Source organism: Ursus arctos, unplaced genomic scaffold (genome assembly GCF_023065955.2).
Source record: "Ursus arctos isolate Adak ecotype North America unplaced genomic scaffold, UrsArc2.0 scaffold_1, whole genome shotgun sequence".
Lineage (NCBI taxonomy): Eukaryota > Metazoa > Chordata > Mammalia > Carnivora > Ursidae > Ursus > Ursus arctos.
The window spans coordinates 34,084,872-34,109,724 of NW_026622763.1; the positions used below are offsets into that span (position 1 = coordinate 34,084,872).

Below are 24,853 nucleotides of genomic sequence, written 5' to 3' on the forward strand. Positions count from 1 at the left end.
AGGCAGTCAAGGGTAAGACGGAGAGCTATAGTATTTGCCTTGCTCATTTTATATTATCCAGAAGTAAGAAAGATAATCACCTCTTTTTAATACAGAGCAAAAGTAAGTGGAAAAAAGCTAAAGGCTTCAAGCTACATTCAGTGACCTAATGAATTTGATTTGGAGCTCTGACCCTAGTAACCAGTGAAACCAAAAGCATTTCAGGTCTACTGTAAGGAGTTCAAAGAGGGATTGTATATGGTTCAGAAGAGTGAGACATAAGGAACCTGTTAAATTAGGAGAATTTTTTGTAATTTTAAAATGGTACTTTGGCCAAATCATTTTGATTTTTAAAAACTTAGCAAACAATGGCATAATTTCTGAGTAAAAAAAGAACAGAGTGTGGGGGGCAAGGCCTCCAATATGATTTAGGCTAGAAGGAGTAAGACGTTTTACAATAATGACAAAAATAAGATTAAGTATACTTTTAGGATAAATGAAAGTCAGACTATACAAAGGGCTAACTTCAATTTAAAAAATTAGCATAAATACCAGCTTACTCTACTAATAGCTGTTCCAAATTTTAATACGTTTTTAAAAAAATTTCCAAGGTTGTGCCAACATCAAGGTAAAAACAAAGAAATGATTTTGATGTTGAAATTTTGAAGACTTTGCTGTTTTTGAAAATCAAGAGGCTCGCATTTCTAATCCTATGTGAAATCTCAAATGTGGAGAAGGAATCTGGGATTACTTTCTGTGGAAGGTTTTTCTCAGCGTTTGTAACTTCTCAGTATGGCCCTGGGCCCACGGGGGCTTTCTGATGTGGGGGCCTCCCCCATCCTGACTTCACTGCCCGGCTGATACTTGGGAAGAATACCTCAAAGGCCAAAAGAGAGAGCAAAGGCACAGGGCTGCATCTTGCAATGCCTCTGTGATGGGGCATTTGAAGAAAACTAATGCACTCATCAGGGATGAGGGACTGACACCAGCAAGCCGACATCTCTTTCCATTTTTCTCATCTGCTTTCTTAACTTTGGTCAGGGGACTGACCAAGTTACACTCTTTTCTGTTGATTTTGTGTTGGAACGTGTAGAATGCTATAGAACTTTGTTGAAGGATTTACTTCTGTGCAGGCCCATCCCCTCCGTCTAGAACATGCCACTTGGAGTAGGAAGACAGAGTAGACTTGCTCAATAAATGTGACTGAGTTGAATGAAAGAAAGAGAGTTGTCATGCCTAGGTAAAATGGCTACAGAAGGTGATTTACGGGAAAATTCGACAGAACGAGACATTTCCCCTCAGCACCCTGGATATACCTTGATTACACATCACCCAAAATTGTAATTATTTATCCATGGACATAAGGACTGATGACATCTGTTCACCCCCCCAGTTCTTAGCCCAGTCATGCGATATATGGATGCTGAATGGAAGAATAAAGGTGACTGCATCTGGTTGGGTTTTAGAAGTTCGAATTTCATGACTCTTGCCTGTTAAATTCCCACAGATGACTCAAGTATGAATCCCACCCTTGGGATGTAATCTTACTACCGAGGAGAGGTGCCAGTAGGACCTCACAAGCTGATGTTTTTGTTCCATGAAGACTACTAAGCACACAAACATCTAGACACACCCTCATAAATGGAGAAGTGGAGAATGAGAAAGGCCTGGAGATGTTAGAGACAAACCAGAGACAAGGCCCCTGGTAGACTTTTACGATCTAACTTATCGAAGCTCAGCAATGCTGTCAAAGACCCAGATCTCTCTTGTGGCTACTTCTGCCCTTCCATGCTGGGAATCATGTCTTCCTGCAAGGTTTTTCACATGAGAGCTGCCACTCGCCCGTCTGTGTTACCTGGCTGCTCAGCCTGGCTGCCTTCTTGGCCATTTCAATGTCTGGGCGACCGAGCATGCTTAACCCATGGCTGCCTTCCTTGCGGTGCTTGGCTCTGTACTCCACCTGAATCAAAGAAAACCAAGATGGGCAATACATTCTAAGAGGTGGGTGCCTTGAATTGCTTGGTGGCCGTGACCTCTGGGGAACAGGTACATTTTCACCACAGGCTTACCTCACTGGCCTGTTTGGCAGCCTGCGTGGCCTTCTTGATGTCGGGCCGGTCAGCCACCGTGGTGTAATGCAGGTTTTCTTTGGCGTCTTTTTTGTATGCGACCTTCATTTGGAGAGAAAAAAATGTTTACTCACGTGGGAGACACGCTGTCTTTGAAAAAGTCCTCATCGAGCACAAGGAACCGTTTTATTAAAACCAAACCGATTTTTTAAACTACCATATTTTTTAAACTACCAGATAGGAAATTAGGAATACCACTCAATGGAACCAGCCCAATATGCACCCATTTGGGATCCACTGGCTCAACAGGAGCCCTGAGAGTGCGGCCAGGGGAACTTACGTTGCTCTGCTTCTTGGCCACTTCCATAGCATGCTTCACATCCGGGGGCTCCAGCATGATGGAGTAGTTGGATTTCCCTTTCTCCTTGACGAACTTCTTTTTGTAATTTGTCTAAATAGAGCCAGAATTACTTACGTGAGCAGAGGAATCTGGGAAAAGAACTGGTTTACCTGAAGAACTGTGAGATCTCCAGGAAAATCCACGGCTCCCCAGTTTACAATTAGTCCGGAACCTGGATCTCTGATCCATATTCTAGCTCTTCCTTGTCCTTTCTGTCCTGGGAGCCAACACTTGACACACATGACAATCTTGGGAGAACTGACTACAAGCAAATTAAACTCTTTCATTTCCCATTTCTAGCTTTAAAAAATATATGGAACCATTTGGGCTCATAAAAATATAATAGCAAGATTATTAATGCATTATTGATAAGGACAAAGTGGGCAGGGATTACTTAGTTACAAAGTAGTGATTTTACTTCTCCAAAATTGCTCAGCAGTTTGGACCCCTGGGTGGCTCAGTCGGTTAAGCATCTGCTTTTGGCTTGGGTCATGATCTCAGGGTCCTGGGATCGAGCTCCGCATTGGGCTCCCTGCTCAGCGGGGAGCCTGCTTCTCCCTCTCACTCTGCCTGCTGCTCCCCCTGCTTGTGCTCTCTCACTCAAATACATAAATAAAGTCTTTAAAATTTTTCAGCAATTTAATGATATGAGAGGCCATTCTTAATCAGCAATGCTTCCTCCTTTTATTAATGCTAAGTTACTAACATATTGAGGATAACGTATCTTCTGGCAAAATGCATGTCTGCCATAGTTGCCATAATAGGAAACCTAATAAATATGAGTCCTCCTTTAAAGCAGAACTGAAAACTCACACATAGGCACTGAGGATGGGAAGGGTGAAGCGACGTACAGGAAAGCACTTATAAGCAACAAGGCAGCTTGCCCCGGGTTTCCCTGGATTCTAAGGCAGAGTGGCGTTGCTGCTGCCAAGAGTCCCGGGGCTGGTCACTTACATCGCTGACGTTCTTGGTCACTTCCTTGACATGGATGGTGTCCCTGGTCTCTGGCAGTGTTGTGTACGAGCCCTGGGCCAAGTGCTTCTTCACGTAGTCCTTGTACTTGTTCTGAGGGAATCCACAGAGAGCTGGTTAGAGTGTCTGCCTGGGGCATCAGCCCAAGACGGAAGCAGGGCAGATGGTTGCTGGAGGGTTACCTCAGACACCAGCCTGCTGACAGTCTTTGCCAGGAGGATCTGAGGAGTGTCAGGCACAGCATGGCAGGTTCCTCTTTCTTTGACATGCTTCTCTTTGTATTTCAGCTGCAGGGGTGAAAAAAGTATTTTGTTAGCTCCTCTGGGTATCCGGTATATATTTATTCAGTCCCCGAATCACTAGATAGAGCTGGGAAAACAGAATCTTTGACACAGTAGCAACATTAAACTCCATAAAAGATTTGACGTTGGGAAATCTTGGGAAATATACAAAAGAGATTTTCTTTCTCTCTTGCAAGTTGAGGCTTTAATAATGATCCAAATGGATCTCATGATGAATCTTTATACACCCAGCCTTAGTTCAAAGGACTTTCAAATATGTCATTTGACTGGCTCCCGAATCCTGGGAGGCATTATTTCTCCTTTACAGATGGGGAAACATAGGAAGAATACGATCACACAAAAATGAACGTCTCCTCATAGAATCCAGCCAGACCTTCAGTTCCCAATTCCTGCCGTGTGAATGATCTCGCAGCGCAGTATACATCGAGAACGGTCACCTGGATTTTATAGCTTCCCCTGCCTGTCGCCCTGCTCTGCCATGTCACTGGCGTTCAGTGGGGACAGAGTCCTGAACTCCTACACCAGCCTCCTCCGTCCTTCCCTGGTGTCGCTGGGGACTGTGCCGCAGAGGACGGCCCTGAGCCAGGTTAGGTGTCACGGAAGGCACTGGATACTTACCTCACTTTCTATTAACGAATTCCGCAGGGCCAGCACCATGTCTTTATCATCGGTGACAGAAAGCTTACAACCTTTGAGGAACTCTCGGTCCAGCTTATACTCAAACTGAAACAGAAGAAAGGCGGAGGAGGAAGCCAGTGTTCACGGTCATCTGTATGGATTTCTTCTTTTAAGGGTACTAGAAGGACTTGCTACCAAAATGGGGACGGAGGCTCGCTGGCCCCTCACTGCATGCTGGGCTCCCCCCTCTCCAGCCCTGCGGCAGGACCAGGCCCTTCCCGCCTGCTCATCCCCAGTTCCTCCCCAGCCTCACCCAAGACTCTGCACCATGGTGCCTGGGCCCGGCTGTGGGAGACCAGGCTGCAGGGCAGGTCTGCTCCCTGCGTTTGCCTTCCGCTCCTCACATCACCCCCCCCTACCCCCCCGCTTGGAGGTCAAGTGAGCCAGGCTGACACCCGCAACAGTGGTTATCAGGAGTCATTATTCATGCTTCTGTCTCAGGCGTGCAGAGAGCCTCACTGCCCCTCCCCTCTCACATCGCTCTGCTGCAGGGACGACTTGGCCGCCTGGATGAAGTCCGGTCGGTCAGGGGTCCACCTCCAGTGGGCTTTGTTGGCTTCGTACTGCTTCTTGTAGTCCAGCTGTTGGTAAAAGACGAAAACAGGTCATTTCGCTCAGTGGGCTGAATTCGTAACCCCACGCGTGGCACAGAGGGACTCATCGTGCAAACTCAACATACAACAAATCATGGTTCTTTATGCAAGCGAGGGCCCCAAGCAACATTTCTGTACGATTTATGCCAATAGTCAGCCACTGAAGAGGTCATCTCGTGGGACCCTTTGGTCTCAAAATAGGGGCTAAAACGTTTAAAGGCCTCCAGGTGAAATAATTCTGCAATCCCTTTAACTCCGTCAGCTGTAGTTTATCACCTTCAGAGTCAAGGACTTTCAATTTCTAGCTAAACTCGGCCTTAATCTTTGTGAAATGATTAAACTTACAGTATTTACTTTACGCCAGGCACTTTTCTCGGTGCTTGGTAACTACTACCTCGTTTAATCTTTGTAACAACTGCATGAAATCGACAGCTGAGGAACCAGCTAGAGGGTTAAACGAACTGCCCAAGGGCAGGCAGCTCCTACAGGATGGAGCTGGGATCACCCCGGCAGAGACTGGCCTGCACGCCTGCTAGACTGTCCCCTGAGCTGGGCAGCCGGCTGCCTGGGCCTAATGTGAGGCCCAGAAGCACACACGGCTTCATTTGCGTCTTTGGAAGAGCCCTCAGCATCAGGCACATTTCTTTCCTCTTTTTCTGTTTTGTCAAGGTATAATTTGCACACAATCGACTCTGCATGTCTTTCCATGAGGTTTGCTTTTGATGCCGTGAGTTCCCCCCATTATTGTTAAACTTTTCAAACATACAGCAGAGCTACGAGAATCCTGGAGAACAGCCCATACACCCACTGCCCAGATTCTACGTTGTACATTTGCCTGCATTTGCTTTTTCACGCACCCATCCTGCTACCTACCCAGCCCTCAATCCATCCTCGGGACACCTGTAAGCTCCCTGCCCGCCCCTGAGGGTATTTGCTGACCCTGATTAATGTATGCTCTCTCTGGCACTAGTGGGCGTTCGTTGGGTTATAATGGTTTCATTAGTTAACCATTTATATATATTTTTAAAAGTTCAGACTCATCAAAATGCACGAAAATATTTCTGTGGTTGAGGCTTTAAGATGTCCTACCACAAAAAAAAAAAAAAAAAAAGTCAGCACGGAGAGATAGGAGTAGGAGAAACATAGACCGACTTCTGACAGGCTCACATGACTAAAATGTGCGTGTGTGCGTGCGTGTGCATGTGTGCGTGCGTGCGTGTGTGTGCGTGTTTTCCAGAAGAAGCAGGTTCTAGAGCAGGGCAAGAGGAAGGTATAGAGGGTGGAGGGAATGAAAGATGCTGAGACACTTTTCAACATGCAGCCTTCATTCTAGAATTATATCTCCTACTTCTCAGCCACCTGGCAGGGAGGCCGAGTGGGTGTAACACCTGTGACATGGGGTTTGCCACCCTGGCTCTTCCCCGCTCTCCTCTGTGAGAACCAAGGCAGCACTTAGATTCCAGCATTAGTAGTCATGCTGCTGGGGCTAACCCTGGATCCAGACTCATTAGAGCTCAATCACCTGAAGAGACGAAAAAGGAGGTCATGTGTCCTGCAGAAGCTAAATCCCCCATTAGCCTTGGGAAAGCTTCTGGAACTTACGTTGGTGTTGACTTTGTAGGCATCCTTGGCTGCTTTAATATGAACAGAGTCTGGCACAATGGTGCAGTTGGACTTATTTCTCTGGTAAACTTCTTTGTATTTCAGCTGTGGGAGGAAACACAGTGAGACAAGTTTAATTTTTACAATGGCCTACTAAGCATTTAAAAGCAAGAAATTAAAACCATGACTGTAGTACGTAATGCTTCTTTAGACAGAATAAATCTGTTGTGAAGAAAAAATGCCGCCATGTACTTTCCTGTCTCAGATCTTCAAACTAGCTCCCCAGACCTGAGCATGGTCACCTGTGTCCCCATAGGATTTATGTCCCCTAAGCTTGGCTGAAAGGGCCATGTGTGTTTTTCCCTCCCCAACTCAGAAAAACCTGAGTTCAGAACATCTTGAAAACTGCTGATGGAAGAGAAACTTTCCCCCGCTAGCTCACCCAGATGGTGTTAGACTTGCCCTCCGTCTGTGCCCCCACAGTTCTGGCTTTATCTATATCAAGTTGTAATTATGTGCTTATCTGTCTGTTCTTCCGTTAAGCTGAGCCCCTGGAGGGCAGAGACTGTGTACCAATAAGTACGTGACAAATGAAAGAATTGATGGATGCCGTCCATTACCCTCATTACTAGAGCCAAATTTAGCAAGTTGGGGCATGTGGGGTTTGGTTGGGAGGGAGAGGGATGGGGAAGGCTTAGCTTCTGTGGGCCCAACTCAGCCCATCCTGGGCCTGGCATTTCTAGCTTCACCCACTTCTGCCACTCTAAATACGGGCCCTGGGGCATCGTCGGGGACTTCTCACTAACTTGTTGCAGAGGATTTAGGTTTGTTTGTTTTTTAAGATTTATTTATTTACTTGACACAGAGAGAGGGAGGGAGAGAGTGGAAGGAGGGCCAGAGGGAGAGAATCTTCAAGCAGACTTTCTGCTGAGCATGGAGCCCGATGAGGAGCTTGATCCCACGACCATGAGGTCATGACCTGGGCCGAAACCAAGAGTTGGACACTCAACTGAGCCAACCCAGGCGCCCCGAGGATTTTAGGTTTTAATGTGGCTAAGTCTGAAAGTAAAACTGTTCTAAAGAAGCCCCATAGTGTCATCATACAAATCACAGTTGTCTGCACTTTGCCATGGACCTAGTAAATCAGTTTTTTTTAGGGGAAAGGCCTAGAAGTCCATATTTTTCATCAGTATCTCTGGTTATTATTATAATCAGAAAGTTTGGAGGAATGGATACAGAAACGCTTCATTTTTCTATGGTGAGAGGGAACGGGCTGCTCCAGAGAAAGGATCTGATAGAGGATTTATAACAAGTGATGTTCATGATTGAAGTGCCGAAACTTATCTTAACATAAAAAAATATGAAAAAATATTTTTAGAATGTTTTATACATTCCTGCCTTCATAGACAGTGCACTGGGTGTATTTAACATTTCTCATGGCACATGGCTGAGAGGATCTGCTCGGCCGTGCCCAGTCAGCTCACAGAATCACCAGCAAAAAAAAGATGATTTTGGTTTCAAGCCACTAAGTTTTAGGGTGAATGCTACACAGGAATAGATAACTGGACCGGGGTTCATTATATCACGTTAGAAAGAGCCCAAGATGAGAGGGGCTGCAAACATGCTGGTACTTACATCACTGACTTCATCTTTGACCTTTCGGACATGCAGCAACATGGGTGTGTCGTGGATTGTCGTGTAGCCTCTGGGCTTGGCCTTGTTGTATTCCAACTTATAAAGTATCTGAAGGAGAAGTAAAAGCAGAAGGAGACAATATTGCGCACCTCAGTTTACAATGTAATGTAAAAATATAAATGCAAAGTTTTTCGTGTGTTTTTGAGTGTACCTAAAGGAAAGAGAAGTCTATAAAATCAACAGGCACTTTCACGCTTTCTGCTAAAGCTCCATTGCCTCTAAATTGGGGTGTCTGACAATTTAGTTGGAATAATTCTTTATTGTAAAAGAAGAGTTGTGAGCATAGCAGGACAATTAACATCCCTGCCTCCCTCCCACTAAATGGCAGGAGAATCTTCCAGACATTGTGATGGTCAAAAATGTCCCTCCACATTTGCAAATGCTCCCTGAGTTTGAGAATCCATTCAGTGTTTCTTGCACTTACGTCACTAATTTGTTTGTTGACTTTTGTAGTACGCAGGTGTTCTGGAGTATCCACAATTGAGGTAAATTTGTCCTTTGAGTCTTCATAATTTTTCTTGTACTTGATCTAAATTGTAGAAGAGAAGAACAAGTTAACTTGAGGTGGAGTAGAGGGCTTTAAGAAAGCTGATTTTCCTCAAGAACCCCACAGCAAATAGGATTATTAGAAGAAGCCACAGATGTGGGGAAGGTGGGCCATGGTGTCATACTTTCTCTTTTAATCCTAACAGAAATGTTTAATATAAAACTGTATGTGATACCAATAGTGTAATGAGGTGGGCAAATAATCATAATCCTCAAGATATTTTCCATATTTTTATACATTAGAAGCTCAGGCCCAGAGAGGTTAAAAAACTTGAACTAAGGGACACATATAGAATGAATCCCGGAGCCAGGACTGGATCCTTGTTCTCTGGACTCTGACAGGTAATGATTCACTTACAATATGCTGCATCAAATGTGTATAGTGTCTTAAGGTACGTATCCGTGTCACAGATGAGAGAGATATAAATTTAAAAATGAGTATATACGGTTGAAAGTATTTATCATTTTAAAGAAGACATTCATTTTTGTAATTCCCAAGTCATGAGGGTTTTTCATGCACACAAGCTGTTTAAAGCGATACGGAGACAGCGCAACAAAATTTCATGCACGACTATTTGATGATCATATCAGGACAGAGGAACAAGTTCAGGCAAACAAGTGGTTCTTATGGAGACCTCATCCCCCTCATTTCACGTTGATCTGGTGTCAAACTAAAGTGATAAAATGAGTTCCTAATATAAAAGACTGATTAAAAACTTTTTTCATGTGGGAAAACGGCATTTTATTAAGCAATTATCACTGGTTTTGTGTGTGTGTGAGTGTGTGTGTGTTTTCTGCGTCAAATGTACCTTTCAGCATGTGATGCAAAAGCGGTGGTATGTGCTTCTGCTGACCTTGTAGGAAGACAGTGTCACCAGCAACATTGCCGACAAGTATATATGAGGACAGATATGCTGGAAATAACCTAGCAAATTAGCATCAAACTCAAGAGGGGCCATAAATATGTACAGTATTCAAGGCGTTGCACTGCAACCCTCATCTGTCCCAAATGGTACACTTGTAGTGATCTCTGAACAACAGATATTTGATGAAAACATTATTCAGGTATTTTAGATGCCACTGAATCTACTTAATACCCTCAATCCCTAAGGAATCCATTTCTTTGGGGGCCAATATTAAAAAACTTGAAATCAATGTTATACCAGTTTGGAAATAAAGTCTGGAAAAGTCTCAGTTACCCTTACTAGGAGTCACTAGATGACGTGCGGATGGTGGCTGCTGCGCGTCACGCGGGGCCCCGGGCAGGGGCCATTTACAAGGAATGAACACTTATGCAGCTTTACCGCGTGACACCAGGCTGGGCAGGGAGCAGGGGAAGGAAATCAAGGGAAGCGTTAAAGTGAACGCCCTCAAGGCTTCTCAGTCTCTTCTGCACATCGTATCAGACATTACCTGGCTCCACATGTGTGTGTTGTACAGGGCGGTCAACATATCTGGACGCAGGATTTCATTACATCCTTGTTTCAGAAGCATCTTGGCACTAGATTTATATTTTCTCTGTTCATGCAAAGAGCAGTGAAGCACAGAAGAGACTTAGGAAGACGGAAGAGAACATGGCTCTATATCCCAATCACTGCTGAGTGAAGAGATGTAGGCACACACACTTTATGTACTCAGATATACATGTGGGTGAAGCACCAAATACGTTCTAGCACAAAGCAGATGACTGCAATATTGCAGCCCCGCGTCCATAACCCTGTGAATGGGGAGTAACAGAGCTGGTCCAGAGCTGGTCCCGCCAACGCCGCCTTACAGGAAAAAAGACGTCATTGGAGTAGAAAAAAACCAGTAAGGAGCTCTGTCTTCTTTCCTTCCATTAATTTGTGTCTTTATTTTCACTTTTGCAACTCCATTTGCAGTTTACAATTAGATCCTCTAGAAGATTCAAGGGTGGGAGGACCGACTTTTCTTTTTATCTTCACCACAGCACATGTGAGGACACAGAGCATGGACTGGCGCACTCAGAGAGCTCATGGGCTCTTTGGGTGGCTAGACAGATACTTTGAAACAGAACATCCCAATATCATAGGCAGAACCTATGACATCCTTGCAGCAGACGGAACGACATCTCATGAGAAATCTGGAGCACAGTCCTGCCTGGGCCGTCCGGCCAGCCCCATCACAGTACCTGACTGATCTGGTCGCCTGCGATCTTAGCCAGCAGATGTCTAGGCTCATCGACTACCAGGTGGTATTTATCTTTCCGCTGCTCATAATCAGCTCTGTATTTTTTCTGCTCAAACATCATATCAAATTATAGCAAGAGTACAACTTCAAGGCTACACAGAAATGTCCCAACATAAACACTCCAGAGAGCCAGAAACAGGTCATTTCTAGAGGTGGGCTTCCAAAGCATCCAGAGTAGTAATAACATGGTGGTAAAGAGAATCGAGTGAAGATTATACCTGGAGAAGGCTAGGGCTTGGGATAGATCTGATTGATGACACCAAAATTGGACTACCTTGTGCTTAAACATCTTCCATCTTTAAATGCAATGCCATTAGCAATGTTAGGTTTTATGGCATCTTAAATAAGGTTTACTATCTAACGCTGTGAGAATCAAAAAGCATATTCATGGGCAAATTCTACCAGTCTTCTCATGGTAGTAAATTGATTATGAAAGAGACCCTGGAAATCCTTTGCAAATTATAAAAACAGTAACAAAATTTATCAAGACTGTTTTCATAAGCTGACTGTAGTTCTTCAGTCATCTCATGTGGAAATCTACTGAAAATGAACTAAATCAAATTTAAAAATAACAAAATATTCATATATTGAAATAAATATACCATTGGCCACATTTTCACTTTTAGATACATTTTACTAGTTTCCTGACATTGCTTTTTGATTTACATAAATCTATGGAAAATCCAAAGATAGGAAATTAAATATAAAATCATCCAAACATAAGATAATTCATAGCTTGCTCATTTTAGCCATTTTAAGCTGAATTTAGATTATTGCAACAACAGTTCCAGGAAAGGCTGGGTAGACCATAAAGGAATATTTTGGGTGCAAATAGATACTTCTCTGCACCAATGTATGAGTGACAGTGGCAATACATCTGAATGCATGAATCACAATTATCCCCTTAGGGGTGGCTCTTCCAACCACCGCCATTTCTGTGCCCTGGTAAGGGATGCCAAATTAACCTTGAGCTTCTGGGTCTCCCAACCCTACACAGTATCATGTTTAAGGGAGTCCAGCTGATAGTCAACAAAATCTTCGACCTCCTTCCTCTTGTTACCCAAAAGGCTTTGCCGCCCTATGCTAGTGCCAACAGAGGCAATGATGGCAGTGGGGCCCTCACACGACTCTGGACAGTCCCTTCACTTGTTTATTCATTGGACAGTCTCTTCACTCTGCTTTTGGCACAGCCCATCAGAGGGTGACATTATAAGAGTCTTTCCAAATCTTTAACTTGAATCAACATTTAAATTGACCTTCTTGTCATTTTATGTATTGGGTTTTAATCAAATAACTCTATAGACTTAAGGGAACTGAATGGGCTTAACTGGATCAAGTCATACGTACCTCATTCATCAACTGAGTTGCATACTTGAAATGCCTATTGATGGGACAATCCGCAACATACTTGAAATCTGACTTCGTCCTTTCAAATACCTCTTTATACTTATACTAGAGAAAAGAGAATATGGTTACTTGAGAGCAGGCTGTGATTACCTTAAGAATGAGACATGTCATTTATCCTATCACACAACTGAGATAATTTATTCATGGAGGAGAACAAGTAATTACTGAACACTTTGTCTCCTAAGGCAATGAAAGGTATACCCACATGGATATGAGCCCCATAATACATACTTTATTGAACAGATATCCACTCAATCTATCTGCCATATTAGGCAAAAACACAAATCAGTTCCTTCTCTGTTTCTATATATTATAAGTGTTATTTTATTTTATTCCATGTGAACTTGAAGGCATTTTAATTCATGAATTTGAAATAATTTTCCAGTAGTTAATTAAATAATCATAATATTTTAAAGCAGAGGTGAGCTAACATCTAAACCACCATCTGTTTTGAAATGACCCCATGGACTAAGAAAGTTTTTTGACAATTTTAGGGGATTGTAACAAAGACTATGTGACAGAATAAATGTGGTCCACAAAGTCTAAAATATTTACTATCTGGCACTTTCCAGAAAAATTTGTTGACTCCTATTTTAGAACTCAAAGGAAGTTAATCCAACTACTTTATTTTGTAAATAGGAAAACAAGGCCATAAAAACAAAGTTATTTGCCTCAACTCACACATCAAGTTTGTGGATTAAAATAATCCCACTTTGTATTTGCTACCATATCAACTCTAACAAAGTAAGTCACCCAGAGACATAGTAACAGGGAAGAAATTCTGGAAGAGTCATGAGTTATACTAAGATAACTTTTCATTAAATTCAAATAAATGATATAAATAAATGATGACTATAGTCAGTGAGGTCGGTACTAAGAAACTTCCTAGTAGGGTGAACCATTCAGTATGTGCTCCAAGTACAGGGTCTAGAAGCCAGGATAGAGCGAGACATATGGAAAGCTGTTTCTTTAGTAGTGATTCTCTCTGTGGCCACTGGAATATGTTAAATGCAGGTGGTTCTTATCCTTAAGTAGACACACCTTGCTGTAGAGAGTCTTGTTCTTTTCAGCCAGAGTGAAGTCAGGGGTATCATAGGCATAGCAACCAATGCCCCTAAGCCAGTTCAAATCTTCTTTGTATTTTACCTGGGAGAAGAATATCAAAGAATTTTAAGAACTTCTCTCCAAACAGTAGTAGGCTAGGATCAATACAAGTAGAACAAATAGAAGCTCTGACTGCTGAAGTATAAAGAATATTAAAGTATTAAAACAATTATTTAAGTTTCCAGTAATACTGATTTCTGTTCATTTTATGGTGTATTGTTGTATATGGAAATTTTAATTTTTAATACTAATTAAAGCAATTCAAATCTAACAGGCATATTTTCCTAGAAAGTTTATTAGCTCAGCAGCTATATTTTCATTCAGAGAGCTGAAATTTCAAAAACGAACATTGTTATGTGTCTTCATTGCTTCATGACGTTGTCTCTTTGAACGACCAAACTTAGTCTATTTCCTAGATGAAGTATATCACTTCCAGGCCTGTAATCTGATATCATACATTTAGGAGAAAAATTAAGTTCATAAATTTGGATATCTTTTTCTCTCTCTCAAGTTAAACTCAGTTATGTAGCAATGAGTTTTAGGACTTAAACATCCATACAGAAGATCTAAAACTGAGCCAAGTGTTTCATCAGTTTTTATGCAGTGTTTGAGTTCATAAGTCACATGGGAAAATGAATTCATATGCGAAAACAGAAAGTTTTGAGACTCACATCACTGACTGCATCGGTAACTGCCCGATGGTGAAAATGCTCTGGGCGGTCAGGAATGGACAACCAGATTCCCAACTGACTCATGTAGTTCTCCTTGTATTTCACCTGTGGTAAAAACACAAAGACAGCTATGAAGTCTTACCCAACTTTAATATAAAAAAGTCTACATTTCTCTAGAGAGTTTTAAGAAAGGGAGAATACTTAGAAAAGAAAAGAAAAGATGGTAGGTTATTCAGCCCACAAAATAGAAATACATAAGGACATACTTTACTAATGTCATCTGTGACTTTACGATGATAAACAATGTCCAGAGCATCCTTCACAGTGTGGTATCTTCCTTTGGTCTTTTGAAATGTTTCTTTGTAGCGTAACTGGAAAGAGAAAAAGCACATAGATCGTGAAAAACCACCAAGTTAAATAATTGAGTTCTTTTAAGCTTGATCTCTCTTGAGTCTTGTGTCTTAGGTTTTCCCATGAATAAATTTAGGAGAGATTAAAAAGCTCATTTTCACATCCTGGAAGAGAAGGACATTAGGAGAAAACTAGTGAAATCTGAATAGAGTTTAATTTAATAATGATGTATCAATATGGATTCACTCATTGTGACAAACGTACCATGGTAATGTAAGGTATTAACAGTAGGGGGAAAGGATGTAGGGTATACGGGAACTCTGTCTTATCTTTGCAACTATTCTGTAAATTTAAAACTGCTTAAAATAAGAAGTTTATTTAAATCTAAAACAAGCAAACAAACAAAAAGCTAATTGGGAAGGGAAAAAGCAAACAACCTTGTTGAGCCTAAGACTTATTAATGTACATGGAAAGAGGAGAAAGATTTAGTTTCCAACTCCTACTATCAAAATGCCTTCTCCACGAGGCAGTCCTGAAATCTTACTTTATAATCTTGATCTTTGTGGTATTTCAAGAGATACCATCTCTGACCTTAACCTAAGAATATCACAGAAGATTCATCCCATTTCCACAAGATGAGTATTTCTCTGAGCAATATTTTTTCAACCTCAAGTCTTTTTGGGTAGCTGAACAAACACATAATTAAAGGTGTCATTTCTCTGACATTGTAACTTAAGTTTTCACATGAATAATCTCATAAAATTGCTTAACTCCACTTGGGGGGATTGCTACTGTAGAAAAGCCAAACTCAATGCCAGATACCATCCTTGTTACACTGCACTATTTTAAAGGTTAGAGTTATCAGCATTGGTATGAGAAAGGCCTAGGGGTGGGGCTGTCCATTGGGGCATCATGAGTCCTAGGGGCCAATTTCACCATGCGACCACTCTCAGAGAGGGGTGATATAGAGTAGGCGTGGTTCAAGTTAATATTCAACAGTAGCCTTGAAGTGATAAAGATGGGGATGTCACAAGAAGACTAAAAATACCCTAGGGGATAGATTTTTAGGGTAGTATACAACTTTCTCAGCTTATATTTTAGGCAAAATGGTCTGCCCCTGGGCCCTGAGAGTGTACAACCGGTGCCTCGGTATGTTGGTATGCTGTAGCGCTGAGCAGCACCCATGGGCATTTTACATTTAGTGAAGAGCGTGCTAACGACCAGGAGATGCCAGCACTCTGTGCTCAGCCCATTTCTATCAGGCCATTGGATCTCATGCCCCTATACACCGGGGGGGGGGGGGCGGTGGTGGTGGTGAGGGGTGGGGACCTACGATATCTCATAGGGTCAGGGGACAAGGTGCTCGTCCAAGTAGAAGACTCCTTTCAGCTCCAAATGAAAACTGTTGACGAAATTATGGAACTGAGATACTGTTTCAGTTTTATCACTGTAATGACTTTAAGATGCCCTGAAATCCTAGAACAGTATTCTTTTTTTTTATAATAATATTTTTTTATTATGTTAGTCATCATACAGTACATCCCTGGTTTTTGATGTAAAGTTCGATGATTCATTAGTTGCGCATAGCACCCAGTGCACCATGCAATATGTGCCCTCCTTAATACCCATCACCAGCCTATTGCATTCCCCCACCCCCCTCCCCTCTGAAGCCCTCAGTTTGTTTCTCAGAGTCCATAGTCTCTCATGCTTCATTCCCCCTTCTGATTATCCCCCCTTTCTTTATCCCTTTCTTCTCCTACTGATCTTCCTAGTTCTTATGTTCCATAGATGAGAGAAACCATATGATAATTTAGAACAGTATTCTTAAATTGAGGGGCCATGGGGTTGCTCGAGCTTTGGGCTGAGTTGAAGTCCCATTATGCCCAGTCCTCCAGGGATTCTGGTTCTGGTAATGGGTGCAATGCATCTGCAGGTGGGCTCTGAGAAACGAAACTGGTAAGAACTGGTTATCTACCCTGAGTTAATTTCATATCTTTATTAACAGGTAATCTCATTACCACTAAAAGCCAGTTGTGTCCTTGATCATGTGGTATGGGAAATGAAAGTCTGCCCCTCCTAATTCTAACAAATGTGTCATTCTCACGATTGAGGTGGTCAAAAGAAGAAAGGGAACAAACATTTTCTTCATGTTAACAAGAGGCCAGCACCGTGCCAGGAATGTTATATACATTACCTTGTTTTGTCTAACTTCATTATCACAGTTCTTATCCTCATTCCACATACCAGAAAGCAGAGTCTTAGAGAAATTAAGTAAATTATATAGAGTCATATAATGGGCAAGTGACAGCAACAAGATTTGAACCACATTTGGCTGACTCCAAGACCATGACTTTATGGATAAGCAACAATTATTTGTTAAGTATTCCTAGCAAATGCTACCAAAGAATTATAAGAAAGGGTCATAATTTGTTAAGAAGATCAACAAGAAAAACAACAGGCTTTTAGTATCTCCCAGCATTATTCTTAGCTACTGTGCCTGACTGATACTGTTTGTGCCTTTTGTTGTTTCAGTGTTGTTGTTGTTGTTGTTGTTCTCATGATCCATGCTGCGGACCAGGTCTTTGAATTACGGAGGACTGTAATATCTTCTGTGTCTTAGGTAGTGCAACCTCAGCTGTCCCTATCACAGCAGAAGCAAGAAGAAAATATGCGTACATCACTGGCGTTCCAATAAGCCCTCTTGGCTCTGATGAGGATTGGCGTGTCCGGAACGGGGGTGTACTTGTCCTTCATTTTTTCATATTGAATCTTGTACTTGTTCTAAGAAATAAAGATAGAAAAAAGAGACAAACTGAAATTAACTTAAATTTCATCCCTCCCAATTCACAACCATGTCACAGATCCAGCCCAGGGACATAATGTATCGGGCTTGATTAGAGAATAGCTTTAGCTTCTGTGTTTGACGCTGCTGAGCATAATTATAGAAATGAGCTCTCTGATCAGAGGCAGCAAGGGAAGGTTTTAAGGAAAGATTTTTTTTTAATGATTTATTTATTCTAAGAGAGAGAAAGTGTGAGAAGGGAAGGCCAGAGGGAGAGGGACAGAGAGAATCTTAAGCAGACTCCCTGCTAAGTGTGGAGCCCGATGTGAGGCTCGATCCCACGACCTTGAGATCATGACTTGAGCTGAAATCAAGAGCCAGCTGCTTAACCAATTGAGCCACCCAGGCGCCCAAGGGCTTTTTCTTTAACCCAGTGCATCTTGATGCCAAATTCCCGACTTACCTCACTGACCAGGTCCTTTACGTCTTTAGCGTGCTTCAAGGCTTTGGTCTGGTTTCCAGCGTGATGATGGGGTCTCTCTTTGGTGGCAAGTTCAACATACAGATACTAAATGATTAAAGAAGAGGGATCAGATGTTATAGAGATAAAACATTTATTATCTAGTATTCATTCATTTTCATTCATTTCTAACTCTTCAATGGGAGGGTCGTGTCTACTTGTTGTCGTCCTGGTTTTTCATTTATCATATGTATTTCTGTTCATTTGTTTCTTTCTGTGTTCCACATTTGGAAGCATGCATACATACACTAGTTACCTAATACCCTTACTGTTGAGTATGGCCCGATCTAAAACCATGTGATAAAAGAATGCTGATGGAAGAATGAGAGGATTCTGACAAAGCCCTTGACACATTTCCCCCCAATTTTTGTCTGAATGCATAAAACGTGGTTTCATTTATCATGAACAATAGATAAGTCCTACAGAACGAATCAAGCAGTTTGGTCTACAGACCATTCATCCAATGATGAAAACTGTACACACAACTTAGAAAAATAGACATGATATTGCTTATGTACAACATAACCACGGTTATGATGGCCCCAAAGAACACTACTAGAAGATAAGGGCCATGAGGCTGCATCAAGGACAAACAGGTGTGAGAGTGTGTTACTGAGCTGGAGCGGGCAGCCATACCCAACCACCTCGTGATGCCGGCTGCGGGTTTAGGAATCTCTGTTTATGAATCTCACCTGACTCTGAAGCTTCTGCCCTCGCTTGGCTCTTAAAAGATCAGGAGTATCAGGAACTGAGGTGAAGATTGACTTCTGCTTTTTGCCTGCAGCTCTGTACACCAGCTGGACATAAAAGAGTCATTACCATTATTTCTGCTTCATTGACATATCATGTTCTCTGCTGAAAGATGCCTTTAGTGCTTACTTCATAAAGAAACCAGGGCCTGTCCCACTGCAACAGTCTCAGTTTCTGTCCAATAAACCAATAATTTATTTACCTCCCCAGCCCTCTTTTTCTTTTTCCCTTTTATCAAAATAAGAGACATTCTGTAGCCAGTCCAAGATTTCAGCCTCCTCCTGAGTTCTTGGTCCTGTTCTCACCTGTCCCATTCTAGGAGCCTGTGCCAGCAAATATATCCTCCCTCTCTATATCTTCAACCTTCCTGTTTCTCCAGGCTTCTCCCTTCATCTGAAAACAAATTCCAGTCCCTTCCTTCACTAAGCCTTTCCAGTCTCTACCAACGACCTTGTTTCTACCTTTCACAACCAAGCAGACTATGTATTTCTTCTTTTTCTCTCTTTTGATTACTTTCTCAAGGCAACAGTGTGGCTTCCACCCAACCACACCAACGAAGTCACTCTCATGAAGACTACCAAAACCTTTACAACTGCCAAATACACAAGAATGGTTCTCTGTAGCTACTGAAACTGCACAGCAGTTTCATTCCTGAAAATGTTCTTCTCTGCCTCCCATTCTGACACTCTCCCCTACGTGGCCTCCCATCTTGCTAGGCACTCCTCAGCTTCCTTCTATGGTTCTGCCCTTCCCCAAAGGCTACCACTGGCTGGAGTCAGGGTTGGCCTCTTTCACCCTATGCATTCTCCTTGGGTAACCTCATCTGTTTGTATGACTCAATCACCAATTTGAGGTTGAGGATTTCCAAATCTATATATCCAGTGTTTCTCCTAAGTCAGACCCACATTTTCAACAATGTTCTGAACTTACCATGTTCAATGCAGAATTCTTTATATTATCTCCATCTCCAGCCCAAATCTGCTTTTTCATTTATTTTTTCTACTTTGTTAAATGACTCCTTGATCTCCCAGTCATGCAGGCCAGAAACCTGGGGACTCATCCTAGACTTCTCCCTCATTCCCATAACAAATGGTCATGAATTCTGGGCTCCTAACTTTTTGATAGCCTTAAAGTCTGATCCACCTTCTCCTTTCTCACAGACACTGCCCTAGCTTGGCCTCCTGTATCATTTCTTCTCTACACATCCTCAAGAGGCTCCTAAAACACCTTCCTAGGTCCTCCACTGGACCACTCTGCATGGCTCATTCATCTTCCACAAGTCCAAGAAGGAGATTTTCTTTCTTTTTGTTTTTTAAAGATCTTATTTGCCAGAGAGAGAGGCAGCGAGAGAGGGAACACAAGCAGGGAGTGGGAGAGGGAGAAGCAGGCTTCCTGCTGAGCAGGGAGCCCAATGCAGGGCTTGATCCCAGAAAGCTGGGATCATGACTTGAGCTGAAGGCAGATGCTTAACGACTAAGCCACCCAGGCTCTTCAAGAAGGAGATTTTCTTAAAGCTCAGATCTAATCATATCTCAATACTCAGAAATAATTCTTCAACGATTTTTCATCAAGTCCAATATTAAGATAGCACCCCAGAGTCTTCATGAGCTGGCTTCTATCCTATGTTTCTAGTCTCATCTCCCAACATTCTTCCATACTCCCTTTACGCTACTTGAAACTATTTCGAATTTTAAGAACTCATCATGGCCATTTTCATATACTGCCTTTCCACTTAGAATGTTCTTCCTCCTCTTATCTGCCTGGAAAGCTCCTAGAGTCCACACTGTCTTGATTATTCCTATACGATATCACTCATCATATTGATGTTTGTTTCTCCTCACAGATTACGGGCCCATGGAATGCAGGGGCTCAGTTCTATCATTCTTTTTTTTTTTTTTTTAAGATTTTTATTTATTTATTTGACAGAGAGAGACAGCCAGCAAGAGAGGGAACACAGGCAGGGGGAGTGGGAGAGGAAGAAGCAGGCTCCCAGTGGAGGAGCCTGATGTGGGGCTTGATCCCAGGACTCTGGGATCACGCCCTGAGCCGAAGGCAGACATTTAATGACTGAGCCATCCAGGCGCCCCCAGTTCCATCATTCTTTTATCACCTTGTACTTGGATAAAAGATATGAAAAACAGTAGTCCTCTGATAAATGTTGAGGGAGTTTAATACAATGAAGCAAACTAGGAAGTACAAATAGATAGCAAATAAATTCCAATCATAGATATAAATGCCAGTTGAACAGACAAAATATAGGAAATAATATGTATATACCTATGTAGGTGCATGTCTATTTCTTTAAATATAAAATACATACAGGCATGAGTTGAAACAAAATGTAGCTCATCTGCTTGGGGCTGTTGTTTGTATGCTTGCAGTCCCTTAGGACTGTATGTATTTGCATACATTTAAAAGCTGATGCCTGCGAGGGTTGGCTTCCAGCCAGCCTAAATCTAGGTGCTGAGATCCTCCCCTTTGGGACACTACATGGTCTTGGCACATCCTCAACTACTGGGAGCTATTAAAAATATAATAGTCTACTTGCACAAGCATAAAGGTTTGACAGACAACCAAGAGATGAGACAGGGTTGAGTGACAAGTTTCACCTCTTACATGAGGCCATTCCTTCAAGAATGGGAAAGGTAGTTGTTTTATTTATTGTATAGAAATTAACACAGAAAGTCAAGCAAAAATGAAGAAACAGAGGAATATGTTACAAAATGAAAGAACAAGATAAAACTCAGAAAAAAACCTTAATAAAATGGAGATAGTTTACTTGATAAAGAGTTTAACAGTCATAGAGATGTTCACGAAACTGCAAAGAATGAATGAACACTGTGAGAATGTTAATAAAAAGATGGAAAATATAAGAGTATCAAACAGAAGAGCTGAAGAATACAATAACCGAACTGAAAAATACACATGAGGGGTTCAACAGCAGACTAGATAAAGCAGAAGAAAGGATCAGTCAACTTGAAGACAAGGCAGTGGGGCTCACCTAACCAGAGCAGCAAAAAGAGAAAATGAAAAAAAAGTGAAGATAGCCTTACGGACTTGTGGGAAAGCATCAAATAGACTAACATTTGTATCACAGGGCTTCCAGAAGGAAAAGAGAGAAATGGACAGAAATCTTATTTGAAAAAATAATGGCTGAAATATTAATTTCCCTAACTTGGGGAAGAAAACAGACATCCAGATCCAAGAATCCCAGAGAGTTCCAAATTAGAGGAACCCAAGGAAACCCATACAAAGACACATAATAATTAAAATGTCAAAAGTTAAAGACAAGAAGAAACTATTAAAAGCAGCAAGAGAAAAACAACTTGTTACATACATTGGAACCCCTCCTCTTCCCATAAGCGTATCAGCAGATTTTTCAGCAGAAACTGCCGACCACAGGGAGTGGCACAATATATTCCAATGCTGAAAGAAAAAAACTTCTGACCAATAATACTCTACTTGGCAAAGTTATCATTCAGAAGTGAAGGAGAGATAGAGTTTTCTAGACAAGCAAAAGCTAAAGGAGTTCATCACCATTAAAGCAGCCTTACCAGAGATGTTAAAGAGATTTTTTTTAAGTTGAAAAGAAAGGGTGCTAATTAGTGATAAGAACACATATGAAAAGTAAATCTCACTGGAAAGGTAAATATACAGTAAAAGGAGTGAATTAATCACATAAAACTAGTATGAAGATTAAAAGACAAAAGTGGTAAAAATAACTATGATTACAATTAGGTAAGAGATACACAAGACAAAAACATGTAAAATGGGACATTAAAAACATAAAACATAGTGGGGGGGTGGGTAATGCTGACCTTTACAATGGGATCAAACTTAAGTTGTTATGGACTTACATAGATACAAGTTGTTACAAGTTGCTTCATGGTAACGGTAAAGCAAAAACTGACAGGAAATATAAAAAAGATAAAAAGAAAGAAATATAAGCACCCCACTAAAAGAAATCATCAAACCACAAAGGAAGAGAGCAAAAGAAGAAGAAAGGAAGAGAGAGGGACTATAAAAACAGCCAGAAAACAATGAACAAAATGGCAATTAACACATACATATCAATAATTAATCTAAATCTAAATGGACTACATTCTCCAATCAAAAGACATAGAGTGGCCAAATGAATTAAAAAACAAAACCTACTGGGGCACCTGGGTGGCACAGTTGGTTACGTGTCTGACTCTTGGTTTCAGCTCAAGTCATGATCTTGGGGTTGTGGCAAGTCCTGTGTCAGGCTTTGTGCTTGGCATGGAGTCTTGGTTGAGATTCTCCCTCTCCCTCTGCCCCCCCCCCCCCACTCGTGCTTCCTCTCTCTCTCTCTCTCTCTCAAATAGGTGAATAAATCTTTAGAAAAATAAAATAAAAAATAAGACCTATCTGTATACTGCTTACAAGAGACTCACATTATATGTAAGGACACACAGAGACTGAAAGTGAAGGGATAGAAAAAGATATTGCATGTAAATGGAAACCGAGAGAAAGGTGGCGTAGCTACACTTACATGAGGCAAAACAGACTTTATTTTTTTAATTTATTTATTTTTAATGTGGTCAGTTTTTTTTATAATGATTTTTTATTATATTATGTTAGTCTTTAAAGACTAATAAGAGACAAAGATGGGCATTAGATAATGATAAAGGGGCCAATCTAACAAAAAGATATAATATTTGTAAATATGCACACAACCTAGGAGCACCTAGATATATATAAAGCAAATACTAGCAGACCTAAACAGAGAAATAGCAATACAATAATAGTTGTGGACTTTAGTACCCCACCTACATCAATGTATAGAATATCCAGACAGAAAATCAATATGGAAGCATTGGCCTTAAATGATAGAGTAGACCAGATATTTACAGAACATTCCATCCAAAAGCAACAGAATACATATTCTTTTCAAGTGCACAGAACATTTTCCAAGATAGATTGCATGTTAGGCCATAAAACAAGCCTCAATAAATTAAAGAGGACTGAAATCATATCACTCATCTTTTCAAACCACAATGGTATAAAACTAGAAATTAATTACATGAAGAAAATTGGAAAATTCACAAATATGTGGAGATTAAATAGTATGATACTGAACAACAATGGGTCAAAGAAGAAATCAAAAGAGAAATTAAAAAAAAATCTTGAGACCAATGAATATATAACATACCAAAACTCATGGGATACAGTTCTAAGGGGAAAGTTCATAAAAATGCCTACCTCAAGAAACAAGAAAAGTCTCAAACAAAAAACCTAACTTTATACCTCAAGGAACTTGAAAAAGAACAGTTAGTGGAAAGAAGGAAATAAAGATCAGGGAAGAAATACAAACTAAGAAAATACAAATTAAAAATATAATAGAAAAGGTCAATGAAAGCTGGTTCTTAAAAAGATAAACAAAGTTGACAAACCTTTAGCTAGACTCATCAAGAAAAAGTGAGAACTCAAAATCAGAAATAAAAGAGATGTTATAACTGATACCACAGAAATACAAAGTATCAAGGAGACTACTATAAACAATTATGTGCTAAACAAATTGGACAATCTGGAAGAAACAGATAAATTCCTGGAAGCATACAACATGCTAACACTGAATAATGATGAAAGAGAAAATCTGAACAGACCAATTACTAGTAAGGAGATTGAATCAATAATTAAAAACCTCTCAACAAATAAAAATCCAAGATCAGAAGACTTCACTGGTGAATTCTACCAAACCTTCAAAGAATGAATACCAATCTTTCTCAAAATCTTTCAAAAAAATAGAAGAAGTGGATCAATATTTTATCAAGCTCCTGTCATTCTTCCGGGGAGGCAAGTGTGGGAGAAAATGAATGCCTGTAGACTAGCTATTCTTCTTCCTCAATGTTGATGCATAACACACAGAGAATCCCAATAGGGATTGGGAAGAGGGGAACTTAAAGTTTTAGATAATTTTGAATCCACACAGCCAAGAGAAATAAAGGTATCTTAGAGACACCAGTAAGCACGTTAAGTTGCCATATGATGTTTTCTTATGTGGCAGCTGGAGGACAGATGTGATACTTAAAGCAGTGGTTTCCAACACTGGCTGCATGTCAGAATCATTATGGAGCAGCTAAAAGCATGCAGATGCCCAGACACAGAGAGAATCAGAAAGTCTGGTGTGAGGCTGGGGAGTCGGAGTCCACTCGGGTAGTTCAGAAGTATTTCCCAGGTGATTCTGACACACAGCCAGTGTG

General features: G+C 41.2%; 1 protein-coding gene across 50 annotated transcripts in view; it reads right to left on the reverse strand.

Moving 5' to 3' along the window:
- The window catches only part of NEB (nebulin), a 232,153-nt gene that overhangs the window by 30,844 nt on the left and 176,456 nt on the right, over positions 1-24,853 (reverse strand). For 27 of the 50 annotated variants that reach the window (XM_057317597.1, XM_057317600.1, XM_057317623.1 and 24 more), the window contains 18 exons: positions 18,572-18,676; positions 17,823-17,927; positions 17,254-17,358; positions 14,493-14,597; positions 14,227-14,331; positions 13,493-13,597; positions 12,392-12,496; positions 10,250-10,354; positions 8,715-8,819; positions 8,231-8,338; positions 6,596-6,700; positions 4,877-4,981; positions 4,341-4,445; positions 3,603-3,707; positions 3,403-3,513; positions 2,389-2,499; positions 2,049-2,150; positions 1,835-1,939 (listed from right to left, as the gene is read on the reverse strand). In XM_057317597.1, coding sequence (XP_057173580.1) covers positions 1,835-1,939; positions 2,049-2,150; positions 2,389-2,499; positions 3,403-3,513; positions 3,603-3,707; positions 4,341-4,445; positions 4,877-4,981; positions 6,596-6,700; positions 8,231-8,338; positions 8,715-8,819; positions 10,250-10,354; positions 12,392-12,496; positions 13,493-13,597; positions 14,227-14,331; positions 14,493-14,597; positions 17,254-17,358; positions 17,823-17,927; positions 18,572-18,676 — 1,902 coding nt within the window. Of the gene's footprint in view, positions 1-1,834; positions 1,940-2,048; positions 2,151-2,388; positions 2,500-3,402; positions 3,514-3,602; positions 3,708-4,340; positions 4,446-4,876; positions 4,982-6,595; positions 6,701-8,230; positions 8,339-8,714; positions 8,820-10,249; positions 10,355-10,985; positions 11,091-12,391; positions 12,497-13,492; positions 13,598-14,226; positions 14,332-14,492; positions 14,598-17,253; positions 17,359-17,822; positions 17,928-18,571; positions 18,677-24,853 lie in introns of all 50 variants that reach the window. The other 23 variants (XM_057317717.1, XM_048214487.2, XM_057317596.1 and 20 more) reach the window with 2 other exon arrangements.